At 34.5% G+C, this 20,049-nt stretch overlaps 1 protein-coding gene across 2 annotated transcripts in view; it reads left to right on the top strand.

Annotated features, from left to right (window-relative positions):
- The window catches only part of GSTCD (glutathione S-transferase C-terminal domain containing), a 142,763-nt gene that overhangs the window by 7,940 nt on the left and 114,774 nt on the right, over positions 1-20,049 (top strand). For both annotated transcript variants that reach the window (XM_059923366.1, XM_059923367.1), the window contains exons 2-5: positions 792-1,232; positions 1,883-2,350; positions 7,475-7,726; positions 11,823-11,916. In XM_059923366.1, coding sequence (XP_059779349.1) covers positions 813-1,232; positions 1,883-2,350; positions 7,475-7,726; positions 11,823-11,916 — 1,234 coding nt within the window. In that variant the 5' untranslated portion in view covers positions 792-812. The remainder of the gene's footprint in view (positions 1-791; positions 1,233-1,882; positions 2,351-7,474; positions 7,727-11,822; positions 11,917-20,049) is intronic.

Genomic DNA, 20,049 nt, shown 5'->3' on the forward strand with positions numbered 1-20,049 from the left:
TCAATTATTATATTTTAGGGGCATAAAACAAGCAGTATGGAAGGACCAGCATCATCAAGCTTCTCAGAGCTATTATCCCCAGACAACTCTAGGTATTCTTGGTTATTTCGTATGTCCCATTCTATTAATCTTTTTTTTTTTTTAAACTTATATAACTGTGCCTTGATTTCTTTTTTTGTTTTTAATTTATTTATTTACTTATTTATTTATGGCTGTGTTGGGTCTTCGTTTCTGTGCGAGGACTTTCTCTAGTTGTGGCAAGCGGGGGCCACTCTTCATCGCGGTGCGCGGACCTCTCACTATCGCGGCCTCTCTTGTTGCGGAGCACAGGCTCCAGACGCGCAGGCTCAGCAATTGTGGCTCACGGGCCCAGTTGCTCCGCGGCATGTGGGATCTTCCCAGACCAGGGCTCGAACCCGTGTCCCCTGCACTGGCAGGCAGATTCTCAACCGCTGCGCCACCAGAGAAGCCCTATTCATCTTTTGTTCTCACCTGTATTGAGACCCCAAAGTATCAATACTTCACTGGGAGAGTTCTATTGCAAAGCACCTGAGGTATGCTCTTTTTAAAGGAGCTGGATATAAAATCACCCTTAAGACTAGTTAATTGCACAGGGTAGGAATCTTTCTTTTGGAAGCCGTTTATTCATTCCAAGAACCAATTCTTGTAGAATCATATCTATCACAAATCCCTGCTGATTTCTAGAAAATGTTTTTAAAATGTTCATCTTTTATTTTAGCTTTGCAATTTCTATATTCTAAGACCTATAATCACTTCAATTTATGCTTCAGGTAACCCAATGAAAGAAGAAAATGAAAGGCATTAAGAAAAGTCTTACAGAAGAATATCTATACTTGGACCTTTCTCACCAAAAAGAAGGGTGCATCTTTCCTCTTCATACATCTATAACTTTATTTTTGTTATCATACTGTGACTGCAAAATCTTTAAAGTTTGCTTAGTCCTCACTGAAGAAAGCACAGGTATTTCACTACTTAAAAATGTACTGTCTGAGGATGTTGAAATACAGATTATTTCAAGGCAAGAGCTTCCACCAATAGTCCAGAATTGCTGTTTACCTGCGGTAGTAGAAAGACCAGACAATTTCTGTAGAGCAGGACTTGCTGTTGTTCTGAGACACATAATCCAGAAATCATATGAAGCAGACCCCTCAAAGAAGGAAATTTTGGAACTTCTGGGTTTTAAGAAGACTTGCTTGAAAGCCTGTGCTGAAGTAAGTATAATGTCTCTTTTCTGTTATTTAAAGCCATTAAGTGACAACACATTCACTTGAATATTTGTTTGAACTTTCTGTTGGAAAATAAAATTTAATTTACTTAAAAGAACTACAGTAACCAATGAAAGAGTTAAAATAGCCCTTCATGTATACCGATATTTCTGCGCAGTATTGGAAGATAAGAATTTAAGATTTAATTTATGAGGTTTAGAGACATTATTTTTAGGGAAAGATTTCTCTTTTTTTTTTTTTTCTTTCCCTTTTATTTTAATTACGTTGAGGATTTTTAAAGGGGATTTTACATATGAACAGGAGCTCAAAGTAGCAATGTTTCGGAAACCCAGCTTTTTTAGGGGGAGCGTACTTCAAAGGCTTCGGGAAGTGAGGATTTATTCGGTAAGTGGATACAGGAGAATAGCATATATTCCAGGTGCAGGAATGCTGAACCTCCATTGTTTAACGTTATCACTTCTGAAGTACTGTAGTGTCTCGTGATAGAGCGTAAAAGCCTAGCCCAGAGATGGTGTAGCTCAAGACTTAAGTTCTCTAAACCAGTCTTATTTCCCAATAGAAAGTTATTTTTCTTCAAGCTGTGTTGAAAGTAAAGAATCCTTTCATTTCTTGTTTTGTTTTGTTTTGTTTTGCAGGTTAGTCAGTGGACCAGGCTATGCGAACTTACCATCCCTTTAGCTATTGAGAATTTTCTCAAAGAATCTTCTGACCAGCCCCCAACTATCCCTGCCGAAATACTAGAGCTTGAGAAGAAGCTTAGTGAGCCCGTTAGGGTACATAATGATGACAAACTCCGGCGGCAGAAGCTGAAGCAGCAGAAGGCTGCTGGGGTTAGGCCTTCCCTTGATAAGGAAGAAATGAAGAGCAAGGCCCATAGACAGGAAACATCTGAAGAGGTGGACTCTTCGTCGGCGAGCCTGGAACTGAGAGTGGCGTTCTCAGAGCTCACAGTACGTGAGGAACCAGCTCCTGCCAACAGGGAGCCTGCTCACGTCAGAAAAGCGAGAGCCTCTGACCTTCCCCCGCTGGACCATGTGTTTGTGGAAGGCCTGTACTTCACTTTGGCAGATATTGTGCTCTTGCCCTGTATCCATCATTTTTTGGTAAGGTTTATCAGGAGTGGATACATTGCTGTAGGTTTCAGTCTATAAACTGCCCAGGTTTGAATCCCTATTTCATTTCTTAATACCATTATGCTCCTGGGCAAGTTATTAATATCTGTCTCCGTTTTCTTGTATGTAAAATAGAGATGATAATAGTGCCCATCTAATAGGATCAGTGTGAGGAATAAATGACAATTTGTGTAAACTGTGAACGATGTTTGGCACATAGTTGCTTTCAATACGTGTTAGTAATTATCATGACTTTTAGTTTTGAGTTGCTAAAACATTAGCATTTGTTATGATTATTAATTTTAAAATGCTGTGGTGATCACCTTCTAATACTAGAGGTTCCAGTATTAAAATACTAAAAACTCTTGTCAGCTGTATTTTATAATTATGTAGTCTCTTCAAATGCTAATTTCATTATGTTAGATATTTTTAAATCAGAAATATTTTACCCTCATCTCTGTTATGTTACATAGCTGGCAGTACTATTCAATGCTGTGGGAGATTATATATGGAAAGTTTCCTTTTTCATTTCAGGTACACATATATGTATATATGTGCGTGTGTATATATATGTGTGTGTACATATATATACATATTTATATACATACATATATAAATGTATGTATGTATGTGTTTTTTTTCTGTCTGTGGAGGGAAAAAGGACAAGGTAAAAGTAGTATGAGAGTGAACATGGGAAGCTAGAGCTTTCTGCAGCTTTCCAGTTGGTTTTCCAGAGCTGCATTTTTCTCACTTTGAAGCATTTCACCCTTTCCCTTACTAAGGAATCAGATATCAGATTTCATTTTGATTATATATCACCAACACTTCAGGCATCTCTACTGACAGATGAGAAAAGATTTCTAATGAAAATCTATATGTTTGGAGACCAGGCTTCACTAATAAGTTCAGTGGCATTAATCAATTGGCATTTTCTTAAAGAACATTTCTCTTTTCTTTAAAATGTAAACAAAACAAGATTAGAAACCAAAATAACTTCAGAATCAAAGGATGTGAAAACAAGAGATCTAGGAATCGTTTAGATGTTGATTAGTATTGTAAATGTCATGTGTATTCATATTGTGCATGGGGCTGGGTGGGGAGAAAAACGTAGATTTTTTCTTTTTCCTCGTCAAACGATTTCTAAATTCTTTTGTCCCTGACTCCCCCCAGTCCCCCACCTCTGCTGTTATTACCGACTTCAATCATTAGAGCAGTCATTTGGTACATATTAGGAAATACTGTTGGTATTCATGGCTTCTTGGTCTTCTTGGATAACTATTTGTTCCTAATTTCATAAAAATCGAATCAAAGCGGCACAACCATTAATTCATTCATTTGAGAAATTTATTGAAAGCCTACTGTATATGTCATGCCCTGTTGTATGCACTAGGAATACAGTGATGAACAAGACAGAAATGGTCCCAGCCCTTATGGAGTTAATATTTTAATAGAAATAGAAGAACAGGGAAGATAGAAATGAACACGTAGACAAATAAATAATACATATTTAAATAATGGTAAGTGCCACAAAGAAAATAAAACAAGGTGATAGAGAAGACTTGATTATTTGCTTTCAAAGGCAACAAAACATAAAAAATTGGATTCACCTGCATAAAGGTTATTTTTAGATCATTCCAGACATCCATCTTCAGCTAAATTGCATTTAATTTTAGCTTAATTTAAATACTGTTTACCTGATGAGGATCAATTGAGGTGGAGGTGTTCCCAATTGAGAGGATTTTTTTCCCCCTTCAGTCAGGTGGGACATCAGCCTGACCGCTGCTGAGTAAATCTACCTAATATTGATACAACTAATGAACTCTGTTTTCATCTCAGTTCAAAATAGCAGAAAACTTTTTTATTACATGTATTCTATAATTAAATTCTTCTCTTTTGACATTATGTAAACTAATTCTCTAAATATTTTCCTTTCTTTCTTTGTATTTTTCCTGGATCATCACATTTTCTTTCAGGAGTTAATCTTTCTTTGCCAAAGCTTTGATGTTATTTCTGTTGTATTTATTTTCCTCTTGTACGTCATCTTGGGTTATGAAGCAGCCATTTTAGTTCAGATGGTGGCTAGGATGCTGAGCCTTTATACTTGTATTAACACACATTGAGGTGATGGAGTAGTGGTCCAAATGATCAGAATTAAGATCAAGTTCATCATCAGAAATGAAGTTCAAGTTACTAGGTTTGGATCAGAAACACGGAGTTGAATAAGATCAAGAATATGAAAGAGCAGTCAATTTTGCTAATTCAAGGTTTGGTATACCAGAGGTCAAAATGAGAAAGAGTTAGGGAAAATGCCCAGTTTTGCTAAACAGAATAAAGCCAAATATGCAAAACAACAACAGGGAGAGAGGCTGAGGTGTTATATCTAAACCTCTGCTCCAAGCTTCTCTTCCTCTTCATAGGATGTTAGTTTGCAAAGTTAACCACTGATAGCCCAACACTTCTTCCTGGAAGGTGCCTGATAAAATCCTCTCCTCTAGAAAGTTTCAGGAATAGATTAAAAAAGAATAAATTAAAATGCATGCTTCTTATGATTCCCCCCTCCCTTTAATTTATTTGCTAGAACCTTCTAGTACACAGAATAAGAAGCAGATGGGAGAAATAACAATGAATAACCATACTAAGGCAAAATCTTGCTTCTCTCTGATACCAGAAAATTTTATAGTTATTTTTAAGTTACTGCTACTAAACAGGTACACTTTGATAGAACTATTTAAAAGATGATTCTACTCCTGGAAGACAGAGAAGTTGACATTTTATGAAATATTTTTGTAACTTGAACATTTATGATTTAACTTAATACATTTTAACTTCTAATGCTTTGAATTTAGTTTTTTAAAAGTATGATGCATTTATTACTAAAGTAAAATCATTATAGAAATTGATTTTTGAGCAAAAATACCTATGTTAAGTACCTCTTTCACTGGTCCTATTGGCATAAAATTGAGAATAAAATGGGAATCTCACTACTGGCTGGCATATTGCAAAAATTATGGATGCCGTAGTTGATTTATATTTTCCATCCCCTGTCCTATTCCTTAGGTCCTTAGAATTTTCAGTTTTAACTCACCAGTTCTAGGTGGTAAGAAAAGACCCTGAACTGGGATTATATTTCCATTTAGACGGGTTGTTTACTATTTTTTATACTGCTTACACTGCTCACCTAAACATTTGTTGGTTATGATGTGTTTTTGAAAGGGTAGACATGACTGAGGAAATGACATAAAAGAATTACAAAATACTGTATATAATAAGTGATTGGAAAGTAATGCAGAGGAGGAGATCTTTTGGACAGGTGTAATATCTTGCTTCTCTTTTTATTCATACAAGTTTTTCTGCCTCTTGCTATAATTAAATACAAAGCCACTAGAATTTCAGTTTGTGGTCTTGATAGTAATTTTTTACCAATATTTTGAGAATAAATTATTTTCTTGTCCTTAAGTAACTCTGGTATTTATAATGTTTTGATCTTATCAGCCAGGTAACAGCTTTTAAAAATCATTTCTTAGGAACAAATTTAATTTTCATTTCACACATTTATCATTAGCCTCATCCCTAAATATATCTTCTCAAGTGTAATTAATGAATGTGGTGCCATATCTCCTGAGCTGTCTGGATATTAGCAGAGCAGCCTGGCATAGTGATTAAATGGGATGACCTGTCATGCAGAGTAAAACTCCTCAATTTTTTTAAACATGAATTATTGTTGTTTAATCAACTTATTTTCAAGAGGAGGGAAAGATGTCATATGCGTCTAACAAGTAAGAATAAATCACTACCAAGGGGAGTAAAGGAAAGGTGAGGAAATGAGAAATTTCTTATTTGATTAATTTATCATGGCTTAAAGCTCAATTCCCTTAGCACATAATCTGTTTCCAGGCAATTAAGTATTTTGTTGAGAATTAGAAACTTTGGCTCCCAGAGTACCATTTAGACGGTATTTTTCAAACTTTTTTACTTTACACAGTAAATTGCATTTTACAAGGTGACTGAACATACAAATACAAATATACATCTTTATATTATATATAAATATAGATGTATAAACAGAAAATAACCCACCTTACTACATGCTATGTACTCTGATATTTTCTATTTAATTTCATTTTGTAAAAAAAAAATTTTTTTTTTTAATTGATTTTTAAATCTCCTAATGGGTTGTAAGCAGCAGTTTGAAAAACACTAATTTAGGGGATTATTCTTTGAGGTCAATAAATGGTTTCTTGTTCATTTGTTCATTCACTCAGAGTATTTTTTGCAAGGCAGTGTTTTAAGCGCTTGTAGTATACAAAGAGAATTAGACATAAACCCTGTTCTTATAATCAATTCTTATTTAACCTTAAAGTCCAGTTAAAAATAGACTATATATATGTGTGAAATTTTTCATTAATTTTCATCCTTTCTGGCTCCTGTTTTGGCACTGATTATTGCTAGATATATTTGTAGAGATTTTCTGTGACTTGAACTTTTCATTTTATCTGTTCATAAGTCATAATCTGTTTATAACATTATAACTGTTTCTATGGAAACAACATTCAGTGTCTCACAAAGAAGCAAGAACATTCTAATTTTTAAAGAAATTGAAGTTTGGTGGTGGTGCTGGAGAGAAAGCATCTGACCAAGAGAAAATAAACATATTAATTTACATCAGGGGTAATGGTTTCAAATGCTTCTAATCTGAATAAATAAAAGCCTTACTTTAAATGCTGCATCATAATAAACAAACAAACTACTGATAAATGCAACTACATGGATGAATCTCAAAATCATATTGCTAAGTGAAAAAAGCCACATTTTGTGATTCCATTTAAATGTATGAAATTTTAGAAAAGGCAGAATTATACACGTGAAAAGCAGATCATTGATTGCCTACAACTGACTGTGGAGCAGAGTCTGATTGCAAATGGTCACAAGGGAACTTTTTGGTGTGACGTTGAGCATAATGGTACTGGATTATGGTGGTGGTTGTGCAACTGTATAAATTTACTAAAACTCATTCTTTAAATGTGTGAGTTTTATGGTATGTAAAGTTACCTCAATCAGCTCTTATAACAAACAAAAAATATATAATAATGTGTTTTGTTCTTTGTAATTGCCTAGGTAATTATCTGCAAGAAACTTTCTGAAAAGCTGGTAGAATTTCCACTGCTGGCTGCCTGGTACCAGAGAATTCAGGAAGTGCCAAGAGTAAAAACAACAGCTTCTCAGTGTGGGATCCAATTTCTCCATTTACCAGAATTACAGACCACCTCGAATGAACAGCAGCCAAGCTTAGATGAGGTCCCATGTGTAGAGGAGCAAAATGATCCTTCATTTATAGGAGGACCAAGACCCACTATGACGAAGTTAATGGTAATTAAATTGTTTTTATTAAAATTTTGTTTGAAAGATTCCATGTGATAAAGTTGCTGAGCATTTTACCCCAACTTGTTTAACATTTTATAAATTTTATTTATATCTCTCTTGACCAATTAATATTTCTGCTAGTCTTTGGATTTAAGTGAAATATAGTAAATTGAAGATTTTTAATATTATGTGTCTTTGGAGCCAAACAAGTTAGAATATATATTTTTAAGAGTATTTTTCTCAGAATTTTTTGTTTTTATATTCGAGACACCAAAGTCATATCACACCTGGTCAAGTTTATTGTTTTAACCTGATATTTTTCTGTTGCAAGGAACTGGTTTCTCAGTTTCTTAATTTTGAGGTGATGATTTGAATTAAAGAAATATGAAGATGATTATCTCAATATATTTTCCAAGGTTTTGTCTAAATTTAAGATTTTTGAATTCTTTGAATTCTGTTTTTACTTTATTCTTTGATTTTATGACTTTTTATGTAGTAAGAGCACATGATTTATTTTTCTCTCTTTGCAGCATAATTTGTTTCTAATACTACTAAGTGTAAAAGTTTTCACCAATAGGCTTTCTTTTCTCTATCATTCAAAACAATCTGCAAAGATGTTTTGCTTTTAACTTAGACTGTTTGAAGATTTATTCGAATAGAAAATTCATGAAGTAATTTGAGCGAGTCATCTGAGTTGTATTGGAAAGAAAATCATTATATTTTTCTACTTGGCTTAGGAAGTATTTGAGTTCTACAGTTAACAGAAAGTTTGCTGATTTAGAAAAGCAGAAGATTTTAGTAGTGACACCAGCCCCTTATCTCTTCAGCTAAGCTTTGTTAGCCTAGTGATGAAACAATGAAGCAGATGGTACAGTTGATTACAGAAGATATCAAAGCAGGTCCAAAGTTTGATGTGTCTTGATCAGATGGTTATACTGCTCAGCGATCTCTCGTTTACCTCCTGAGTGTTTTAAAAAAAATAATTGTCAGGAGAGTACTCTTGTATTAAAATACTAATTTTAAAAATTTCAACAAACCAAAAATCTGTGCTTTTATTTTAATTCATACTTATGCAGTCCTGAAAAAAAGATTGGTAATTCAAACTTTTCTACCTATGCTTTTCCAGCAATAAAATGACATTAGGAAAGACATTTGCGTTTGATACATTTTAAAATATTTATGAAAAAGAGACAGGTGACTAAAATTTAAATTCAGAAAAAAGTTAATAAACAATTGTACAGTAGAAACTAACACAACATTGTAAAACAACTATACCCCAATTAAAAAAAATAAATAAAATACATATGGACAATTAAAAAATTATAAAAATAAGCCCTTTTGTAATAATATAAAAAATATAAAGGAATCCTGAATTTTTAATTTACAGGGGATGTGTTAGTTCAGGTCCTCCAGAAGCAAACTCCAAGATGGGGTTAGATGGGCAAGAGGTATACTGAGGGAAACATCTGTGAGGGAAAGTGGGGAGGGAGCCAGAGGAGGCTGCGGGAGCCTTCAGAACGCGGTGCAGTTTGGATCCCTGTGCGTGAAAACGGGAAAGGAAGGAAGGTTGGGTCAGAAAAGTCAGACTTCAGTGCAGTTCTTAGAAAGTTTTGTCAAGCTATTGGGGAATCCTTGAGCCTGAGTCATCTGTCAAGAGAGTTCCATATTTCTCAAAAATGGTCTGCCACTCAGTCTCTGAGACTGAGACTGTCAGTCATTGGCTTGAGAACAGTCCATGGGAAGGCTATACTAGAGACCAGGTGACTTGGGTTCTAGTCCCAGCTTTGTAGTCAAGCTAACATTATTACCTTGAGTAAGTCACTTAACCAAAGGGTCTCAATTTCTCCTTTTATAAATTAAGAGGGTGTAGTACACACTCTGTACAAGTCATTAAATTTTACGATTGTATAGGAGTTGACTAGGACATCACATCTGCAATTTTATAAGCACGGAATGTTCAAATCTAAAAAGTTATAATTTCAATTTTCATGTAATTCTAACTTGATAGTGTATATTGGATACAATACATTTTCTTTTTTTTTTTCTTTTTCACTTTTCCAACTTTATTAAAGAAGTTCACCATAGTAACATTTTCCTTTTTAATAGGGCATTGTTTTTGCTACTTACGAGTTTCTCTATTGTCATATATTTGAAAGACAATATTATATCAAATTAACATATTCTATGAATGTATTAATTTTTTTTATACTGTAACTTTTCATTTCTGTATAGTCAGGGGTTTTTTTTTTGTTTTTTTGTGTTTTTGCTTTTTTTTTTTTTTTTTCTTTTTTGCCAGTTGCAATGAGGACACATGAAATTGGCCCTAAGCAGATGTGTAAAGTAGGAAAGTTTTTCTTAGGAACGCTCACATCTCGCCTTTTTTTGCTTCTGTTTTCTTACACACAATCTTGCCTCCAAAATCTCCCTTATTCTCTAGAGGTTTTAAATTTATTTATTTATCCAGTCAAAAAATGTACATGTGTCTACTAAACGCCAAACATTGTTCTGAATGTTGGATGTATGAAGAACAAATTGGACTGCCTTCATGGAGCTTACATTCTGGTGGGGGAGGTGAATAAAGAAAAACCACAAATAAATGTATAACACATTAGGTAGTGATAAATGCTATAAAAAAATAATGTGGGATGAGAGGGGGGTGCAGATGATTGAGGTCAGGATCGTTTTTTAGATAAGGTGGTCAGGAAGGCTTATCTGACTAGGTGAAGACATTGAGCAAATGACCTGAATGAACACTTGAAGATTTGGATGAAGTGTTCTAGTCAGAGGATCCAGCTAGTAAGAAGACCCTGAGCAAATCTACAGAGACAGAAAGTGGATCAGTAGTTGCCTAGAGCAGGGAGCTTTGGGGAGAGAATGGAGAGTGTCTGCTAATGAGTATGGGACATCTTTTTGAGGTGATGAAAATGTTCTCAAATTAGATAGTGGTGATACACAACTGTGAATATTTTAAAAACCATTGTATTGTATGCCGTAAAGGGACAGATTTTTATGGCCTAGAAATTATATCTCAATATAGTTGTATTTTATGGAAGACTCTAAGTTAGAATAAGTGTGGTGAAATGAGGAATAGTGGGAAGTTCAATATGGCTAGACTAGACTAAGGGAGATAGGAGAGAGGTAGATCATGTCAGAGAGATGTGTTTATCTTTCTGGAGGAGGTAGGTACTCTAGACCTCTATACTTGTAGCTATAGCTCTACCCCAACAAAAGAATCTTTGTACTATTTCCTTTGGCACTGAAATTCAGCTAGTTTTCATAATGGAAAGTAATCTCACGAACTAACTGATACAAAGGGGTTAATGATAGATTCTCAGGGATTTTTCTTTTGAATAAGATATTCCTGCAGATAAAAAAAATTCCAGAACCATGGATATCTATCCTGTAGGCTGTGGACACAGAATGTGATTGGAAAGGTTCTGGGAATCCATGTGTATGCCATGCCACTGTCTGTAGATCAAATAAATAAATGAATAACTTCTAACATGAGGAAGAAACCTGAGAATTGTTTTATATATGGAAGAGGGATGATCATTTTTTTAAATGGTGGAAAAAAAAATGTTGGGAACCATTTGGTTAAAACAAAGGGATCCTTTTCTAGAGACTTTGTAGGTACTTGTAAAAGACTAGTATGGATGATATTTTGAGGTGAATGTTAAAGTAGGGATTTTTTGATTCTGTAAATATAGCTTCTAGGCTGTGGCAATTTTTGTATAATCCAAGACAGAACTTAATGGACATATGCAGAGTCAGTTTTGATTATGTGGATTGTTTTTGACGAAACTTTTATTCTCAGGTGACTTTTCTCTTTGACATGCAATATTTCTAAGTAGCTTATTACTTCTGTGTCACTTCAGGTAATAATTTAAATAGGAAATTTAATAATAATTTAATAGGAAAGTAACCGTGCTGTTAAGAAACTCAACATATATTTCTTATGTAACTAAATATTTTGAGGAATACTTGATGATTATTAAAATCTGTGTCCCTCCTTGCCAGTATAGAAAATAGAAATTTGCTCTTCTAGAACATAACAGGATTTTGTTAATTTATTAATTTGGAAAGGGCCTATCTCCTTTTCTAGGAAAAAGGCATTGAAGTGATGTTTTCTCCCCACCCTTGCCCTACTTGGACCCTTGATTGGGATACTCTTCCTGCAGCAGTGAGCCCAAAGGAAGGTAAGTCTTGGGTTTTTTTTAATCTTTAAATTTTACTCATAATCGGGATACCCTCTTCAGATCCATCTTCTAGTTCTCTAGTTCTCTCTTTGGCTATATCTAATATTCTGATCATACTATCCACTGAGTTTTCATTTTATTTTTATTACAAAATTTTACATATACACATTGCTCTGATTTAATATTTCTCATATTTTCCTACACTGCTTTATCTGTTCCTTTTTTTTCCTTTGCTGAAGTATTTTGAAGCCTATCCCAGATAACACGTCATACTATAGTACACACATCTAAAAAATATTGACGTCTTAAATAATCACGTCATTATCACGCTTTATAAGAATCAACAAAAATTCCTTCATCATCTAATAACCAGTTCATAATCATTTCCAATTGTTTAAAATATTGTTTGAAAAAATATTTTGATAGTTAGATTTTTAGTTAAATAATATTTTTATTGCTAAAAACTGTATTTGGTTTGTTTTGATAATAAACTTTTCCTTGTTCATGTTTCAGTTTCCTCTTTTTATAATTGTTTAAACATAGTGATTTTATATTCTGTATTTTAACATAGTGATTTTATATTCTGTATTTATTATTTCTAATAGCTGATGTCCATAGAGGTCTAATTCTGCTGTTTGTTGTTTCTGTTGACTTCACTGCCGGTGTCTCATATCCCTATTAGTTCTGTAATTTTAGATTATAAATTCATTTTTTGGGTTATTTAAATCTTGGGATCTTGTGGGGCCTGGGATAGGAATGAATTCCCATAGAAAGGATTTATGTTTGTTTATGCCAGACATCTTAAAGTATTTAACTTAAGGCACTAGAACTTAACATTATTATTTTTTCAGGTTGAGATTCCTTCAGCCTCTTCTGTCTGGAACTGAGGTTTAAACAGAAAAGTTAACTTTTATCTCCTTCCTTTGCTGTTGGGTAGAACTCTTTTTTTTTTTAATGCATTTTTTCATAATGAATATAGCTTTTCAAGGTTTCTGCTTTCATGTAGTGATATTAGTTTCAACTCTCCACCATGCTAGGGATCAAGGACTAGCCTATCTTCTTTGTCTTGCTGTTAAAGCCTAGATCTCTGTTATCAGCAAATACCCTCCAGGGAGCTATGGTGTCAGTTCAAGATTATTACACTATTTTTTAGTTCCTTTCCCCCTTTTTAAGGCCCTATGGATTTTCCTTACTCTCAGAAGTCCAGTTAGACATGTAAAGGATGATTGTTGAATTTTAAATGCCATTTTAGGTATTTTTAGGTGAAGAATTTTTTTTAGCTCAATGTTCTATTTCTTTAATTGTTCATGTATTCTTTAGTTTTATACTAATCCAAATATGTTTTGATTTTTCAAATGCTCTTTGAAATCATTTGCCTTCCTTTTTCATACTCTTCTCTTCTATGATGCTTCCTGATATTGCCTGTATCTTACTAATCAATTCTGTTCTGTCAATCGAGGAAATATTTTAGTATTGTTCCAAAATGGAAGAAAATTATGTTGGATAGTTAAGAACTCTGCTGCAAATATATTTGTATAAAAATGAAATTATTTTTTGTCTTTTATTAAATATATGAAAAATAGTCACTAATGAATTTGTTAATGTTTTACTTTAAAAATTTTTTGACATTTTACAAAGCTTAAATGTTTGTTTTTATGTGCAATTAGATTTTCTATACTCTTCAGTTATAGTATAGATTCCGAACGGGTTAAACCTATAGTTTACTAAATAAAAGTCATATTTTTATTAATATTTATATTAAAGATTAAAACAGCTTTTAAGTGCCACATGCTTTGCTTTATCTATAATTAATTTACTATGAAGGCAAAATAATATTTTCACTTATTAATGTGAGCACTCAATTACATCTGCTAACAACTCAAAGTTGACATTAAGCATCCGTGTCTAGTCATTTTACTGGTTAGAAGTGCATATCTAATGGAGCTCATGGAATATATTACTCATTATATCCCTTTAATTGGATCACCTTGTTTTCATAAATATTATGACAGAGAGGGAGCTATAACAGCAAAGCTACATGGTGTACTCACATTTCATTTACTGTTTCCTAAAGGTTTATAGTCTTGTTAAACTAAGGTAGAATTGTGGCATTTTAGATGTTCTGTTTTCAGTTCTGGCAGTTTCAATATTGCATAGTCATAGGATCTTTGTGAATTGAAATTATTCACATAGAGGTGCAGAAGTCACTATGAATGTGTTCTCATGATTTGTGCTCTGGTACTGTCTTTTAGGAGAAATTGAATTGTAATAAGGTATTATTGGTACTTGGTTCATTTGGATGTTTCACAGACTGACTCCTTATACTGACTGTATTGAGTTACATCAAGATTGTGGTGCATATTATATGAATCAGCTTCTTTACCATCAAAGACTATATTAATTCTCATGATGGAGTCTAATATATTTCATAAGCCTGTCTAGTCTCTTATCCTCTGCTCTCACCCATTTCTCTCCCTACATCTTACATAACATCCCCTGAACTTTTTGCTGTTCCTTATACAATCTATATTTACTGTCTCTGTGCCTTCACGATTATTTTTCCTCCAGCCTTACATAGTCTTCTTTCTTCTTCCCATTCCACTGAAATTATAATCATCTTTTAAGGATTAACTCAAATGCTACTTCCTTCATTAAGCCTTCTTCATGGATTATGGAGTCAGCCTGCCTGAGTTTGAAACTTGGACTACTAGCTAGCTAGGTAACCTATGGCCAGATTCTCTACTGAGAATGTCTGAATTCTCTGTTTTCTCAACTGACAATTCTCTGTACCTCAATGGCCTCATCTGTAGAATGGGGATAATAATACTACCTACCTCATGAGATTGTTAGTACATTCAATGAATTAATATATAAAACAGTACAGTGCCTAACTATAACTATAAATAGTAAATGTTAAATAATACTAATATAGTAGTCAGAGTAGTCAGTAGTCAATCACGTTCTCTCAACATTCCTTTATTACTTTCTTATACTTCATTTTGATACTTATAGAATACTTCTCTTACACTAGTTTACATGCATGTTTTCCTTCTCCAATAAACTGTGAGCTCTTTAAATATAGGACTTCTGTGGATAGGTCCTCAATAATTTTTTATTAAATTGAATTGGATTGAGACTATAGATCCTTTTTTTAACTTCCCAAGTTTCTACTTAAACCATGCAACTTTTTTGTCTCATAGATTTAAAAGACTAAAATAATTGGGATTATTTAGTTTTAAGAAAACAGAACTGAATATTTAATTTACATTATCATTCTTATAGTTGTCATTATTAATATTATTACATATTTTTAAATGGACTTTTTAGGAGTAAGTTGCAGACATCATTACTCTTCACTTCTAAATACTTAACTGTCTCGTTTAAGAACAAGAACATTTTCTTATATAGTCATAGTACAATGATCAAAATAGGATATTTAATTCAGTACATACTATTGTCTACTATTCAGTTCAGTAGACTGTAGTACATTTAGTTGTCATGTCTCTTTAATTTCCTTTAATGTGAAACAGTTTTTCAGCCTTTCTTTGTCTTTTATACCATGGACTTTTTTGAAGAGTTCAGGCCAGTTTTTTGTAGAATATCTCTCAGCGTGGATTTGTCTGATGTTTCCTCATGATTAGATTAAAGTTACGCATTTTTGGCAGGAACAACACAGAAATGATGTTGTGTCCTTCTCAGTGCTTCATTATCAGGAGGCATATTATGTCTGTTTGGGCCCAGTGACGTTAACTTTAATCATTTCGTTAAGGTGGGGTCTGCCAGGTGTCTCTACTCTAATGTTACTATTTTGCTCTACTGAATTAATAAGTAGTACATGGGGAGATATTCCAGACTACATAATAACTTGTTTCTTTTCAAACTTTCACTCACCAATTTATATTCGTTTGATGCTTTCTTGCCTGTGACAGTTGCAAAATAGTGATTTTTCAACTCCATCATATTCTATATTTATTAGTTGCCACTCTACTGTAAGAAAGTCTTCTTTCTCCTTTTTGTCTTTCTTCCCTTTCTTTCTTTCTTTCTTTTCTTTTCTTCTTTTGACTCATTAATTTTTATTTTATTAAATAAGTTATAATACATCACTGTCATTATTTATTTCAGTGCTCAAGTTGTCCCAGGTTGTAGGTGCCTTCAAGCTGGCTCCTGATCCTTTGGAAACACCCCAATCATTCTATGATCATGTCCTTAATTTCTGGCATAACAAAATAATTACAGGCTCATTTTGTCATGTCCCTGCCCCAGCCCTAGAATCAGCTGTTTCTCCAAGGAGCCCTTGTTTCTTTTAGTAGAGAATAGTATTTAGAAACTAAGATTTGGGCACTAGGTATGCTCATTGCTAACAGTATTGCTTCTAGGTTCTCTCAGTAGAGAGATGTATATATCGATAGATCCATTAGGAAATAGCTGTATGTATACATACATCTGTGTAGACACACATACATAATCATACACATCGATATCTACTATATCTATATATCTATGTCTATTATCTACATATATTGAAAATCATGAGTTTATGCTGATACCTCTAATTCCAATCCAATACCACAAGATTCTTCCTAGTTTTTCTGAATTCAGTATCTGTATCTACCTTTTCCAACAGTAAAAGTTATAGCACCAAATATCACCTATGTATTTGCTCATTTGTTCAGTCCTAGAATATATGGACAGTAATTTAAGAGTTGCTTTACCCATATCTCTGTGAAAAATACACCTACTAAGTTGAGTTCCAGTTTGTTTGCAGTTATTTTCATCTTTGAATTGAGGGTATATGGTCACAGTTCTCATGTAGGTAACTGTGATCAGATGGTTCTACAGAAGATGAACTATGAAAAGTGAAAAATGAAATGTTTAAGTTAGTATTAATCATGTCCCCTGATAGAAAATCTTCAACCATTTCCCTGCACTGAGAAGATCCAGGCAATTGCATGTACTCTACTACCCGTTGTCCTCAAATACCTGCAATTTCTTACTCTAATGAACTAGGATAAATACTGTGAGCCTGAAGACTCCTTTTGTTAAGTCCAGAGACACCTTCTGTTCTTGACCTTTGAATTTTTGCCCTCTGAGTAGGAAAGAAAGAATGGATATAGTCTTTTGCCTTAAGACCTAGAATAGAGCTGCTCTATTTCCCTACGGCCTTTCTCTTCTCCAGTAGTTTTTACGTGGCTGGTTCCTGTATTAGGAGTGGCTCTAGTCCCTAATAAACCATATCAATCATATAGAAGGGAGGAGAGTCAGAAGCATAACCTTATAGAAGAGAAAGGCATTAAGAAGATAGCTGCTTAGGTGTTGTTCCAGTTATAATCTCTTTTCTTCTTTTTTTTTTTTAACATCTTTATTGGAGTATAATTGCTTTACAATGTTGTGTTAGTTTCTGCTGTACCACAAAGTGAATCAGTTATACATATACGTATGTCCCCATATCTGCTTCTTCTTGCGTCTCCCTCCCACCCTCCCTATCCCACCCCTTTTAGGTGGTCACAAAGCACCGAGCTGACCCCCTGTGCTATGCAGCTGCTTCCCACTAGCTATCTATTTTACATTTGGTAGTGTATATATGTCCATGTCACTCTCTCACTTCGTCCCAGCTTACCCTTCCCCCTCCCCATGTCCTCAAGTCCATTCTCTACATCTGCGTCTTTATTCCTGTCCTGTCCCTATTTCTTCAGAACCATTTTTTTTTTTTAGATTCCATATATATATGTTAGCATATGGTATTTGTTTTTCTCTTTCTGACTTACTTCACTCTGTATGACAGACTCTAACTCCATCCACCTCACTACAAATAACTCCATTTCATTTCTTTTTATGGCTGAGTAATATTCCATTGTATATATGTGCCACATCTTCTTTATCCATTCATCTGTCAATGGACACTTAGGTTGCTTCCATGTCCTGGCTATTGTAAATAGTGCTGCGATGAACATTGTGGTACATGTCTCTTTTTGAAGTATGGTTTTCTCAGGGTATATGCCCAGTAGTGGGATTGCTGGGTCATATGGTAGTGCTATTTTTAGTTTTTTAAGGAACCTCCATATTGTTCTCCATAGTGGCTGTATCAATTTACATTCCCACCAGCAGTGCCGGAGGGTTCCCTTTTCTCCACACCCTCTCCAGCATTTATTGTTTGTAGATTTTTTGATGGCCATTCTGACCGGTGTGAGGTGATACCTCATTGTAGTTTTGATTTGCATTTCTCAAATGATTGGTGATGTTGAGCATCCTTTCATGTGTTTGTTGGCAATCTGTATATCTTCTTTGGAGAAATGTCTATTTAGGTCTTCTGCCCATTATTTGATTGGGTTGTTTGTTTTTTTCATATTGAGCTGCATGAGCTGCTTGTAAATTTTGGAGATTAATCCTTTGTCAGTTGCTTCATTTGCAAATATTTTCTCCCATGCTGAGGGTTGTCTTTTCGTCTGCTTTATGGTTTCCTTTGCTGTGCAAAAGCTTTTAAGTTTCATTAGATCCCATTTGTTTATTTTTGTTTTTATTTCCATTTCCCTAGGAGGTGGGTCAAAAAGGATCTTGCTGTGATTTATGTCATAGTGTTCTGCCTATGTTTTCCTCTAAGAGTTTTATAGTATCTGGCCTTACATTTAGGTCTGTAATCCATTTTGAGTTTATTTCTTTGTATGGTGTTAGGAAGTGTTCTAATTTCATTCTTTTACATGTAGCTGTCCAGTTTTCCCAGCACCACTTATTGAAGAGACTGTCTTTTCTCCATTGTATATTCTTGCCTCCTTTATCACAGATAAGGTGACCATATGTGTATGGGTTTATCTCTGGGCTTTCTAGTCTGTTCCACTGATCGATATTTCTGTTTTTGTGCCAGTACATACTGTCTTGATTACTGTAGCTTTGTAGTATAGTCTGAAGTCAGAGAACCTGGTTCCTCCACCTCCATTTTTCTTTCTCAGGATTGCTTTATCTTTAGCATTTGTTGCAAAGCTGGTTTGGTGGTGCTGAATTCTCTTAACTTTTGCTTGTCTGTAAAGGTTTTAATTTCTCTGTCAAATCTGAATGAGATTCTTGTTGGGTAGAGTAATCTTGGTTGTCGGTTTTTCCCTTTCATCACTTTAAATATGTCTTGCCACTCCCTTCTGGCTTGCAGAGTTTCTGCTGAAAGACCAGCTGCTAACCTTATGGGGATTCCCTTGTATGTTATTTGTTGCTTTTCCCTTGCTGCTTTTAATATTTTTTCTTTGTATTTAGTTTTTGATAGTTTGATTAATATGTGTCTTGGCGTGTTTCTCTTGGATTTATCCTGTATGGGACTCTCTGTGCTTCCTGGACTTGATTGACTATTTCATTTCCCATGTTAGGGAAGTTTTCGACTATAATCTCTTCAAATATTTTCTCAGTCCCTTTTTTTTTCTCTTCTTCTTCTGGGATCCCTATAGTTTGAATGTTGGTGCATTTAATGTTGTCCCAGAGGTCTCTGAGACTGTCCTCTATTCTTTTCATTCTTTTTTCTGTATTCTGCTCTGTGGTAGTTATTTCCACTGTTTTATATTCCAGGTCACTTATCCGTTCTTCTGCCTCAGTTATTCTGCTATTGATTCCTTCTAGAGAATTCTTAATTTCATTTATTGTGTTGTTCATCATTGTTTGTTTGTTCCTTAGTTCTTCTTGGTCCTTGTTAAACATGTCTTGTATTTTCTCCATTCTATTTCCAAGATTTTGGATCATCTTTACTATCATTACTCTGAATTCTTTTTCAAGTAGACTGCCTATTTCCTCTTCGTTGTTTGGTCTGGTGGGTTTTTACCTTACTCCTTCATCTGCTGCATATTTCTCTGTCTTCTCATTTTGTTTAACTTACTGTGTTTGGAGTCTCCTTTTCACAGGCTGCAGGTTCGTAGTTCCCGTTGTTTTTGGTGTCTGCCCCCAGTGGGTAAGGTTGGTTCAGTGGGGTGTAGACACTTCCTGGTGGAGGGGACTGGTGCCTGTGTTCTGGTGGGTGGGGCTGGATCTTGTCTTTCTGGTGGGCAGTGCCGCATCCGGTGGTGTGTTTTGCGGTGTCTGTGACCTTAGTATGATTTTAGGCAGCCTCTCTGCTAATGGGTGGGGTTGTGTTCCTGTCTTGCTAGTTGTTTGGCATGTGGC

Source organism: Balaenoptera ricei, chromosome 5, assembly GCF_028023285.1.
Source record: "Balaenoptera ricei isolate mBalRic1 chromosome 5, mBalRic1.hap2, whole genome shotgun sequence".
NCBI lineage: Eukaryota > Metazoa > Chordata > Mammalia > Artiodactyla > Balaenopteridae > Balaenoptera > Balaenoptera ricei.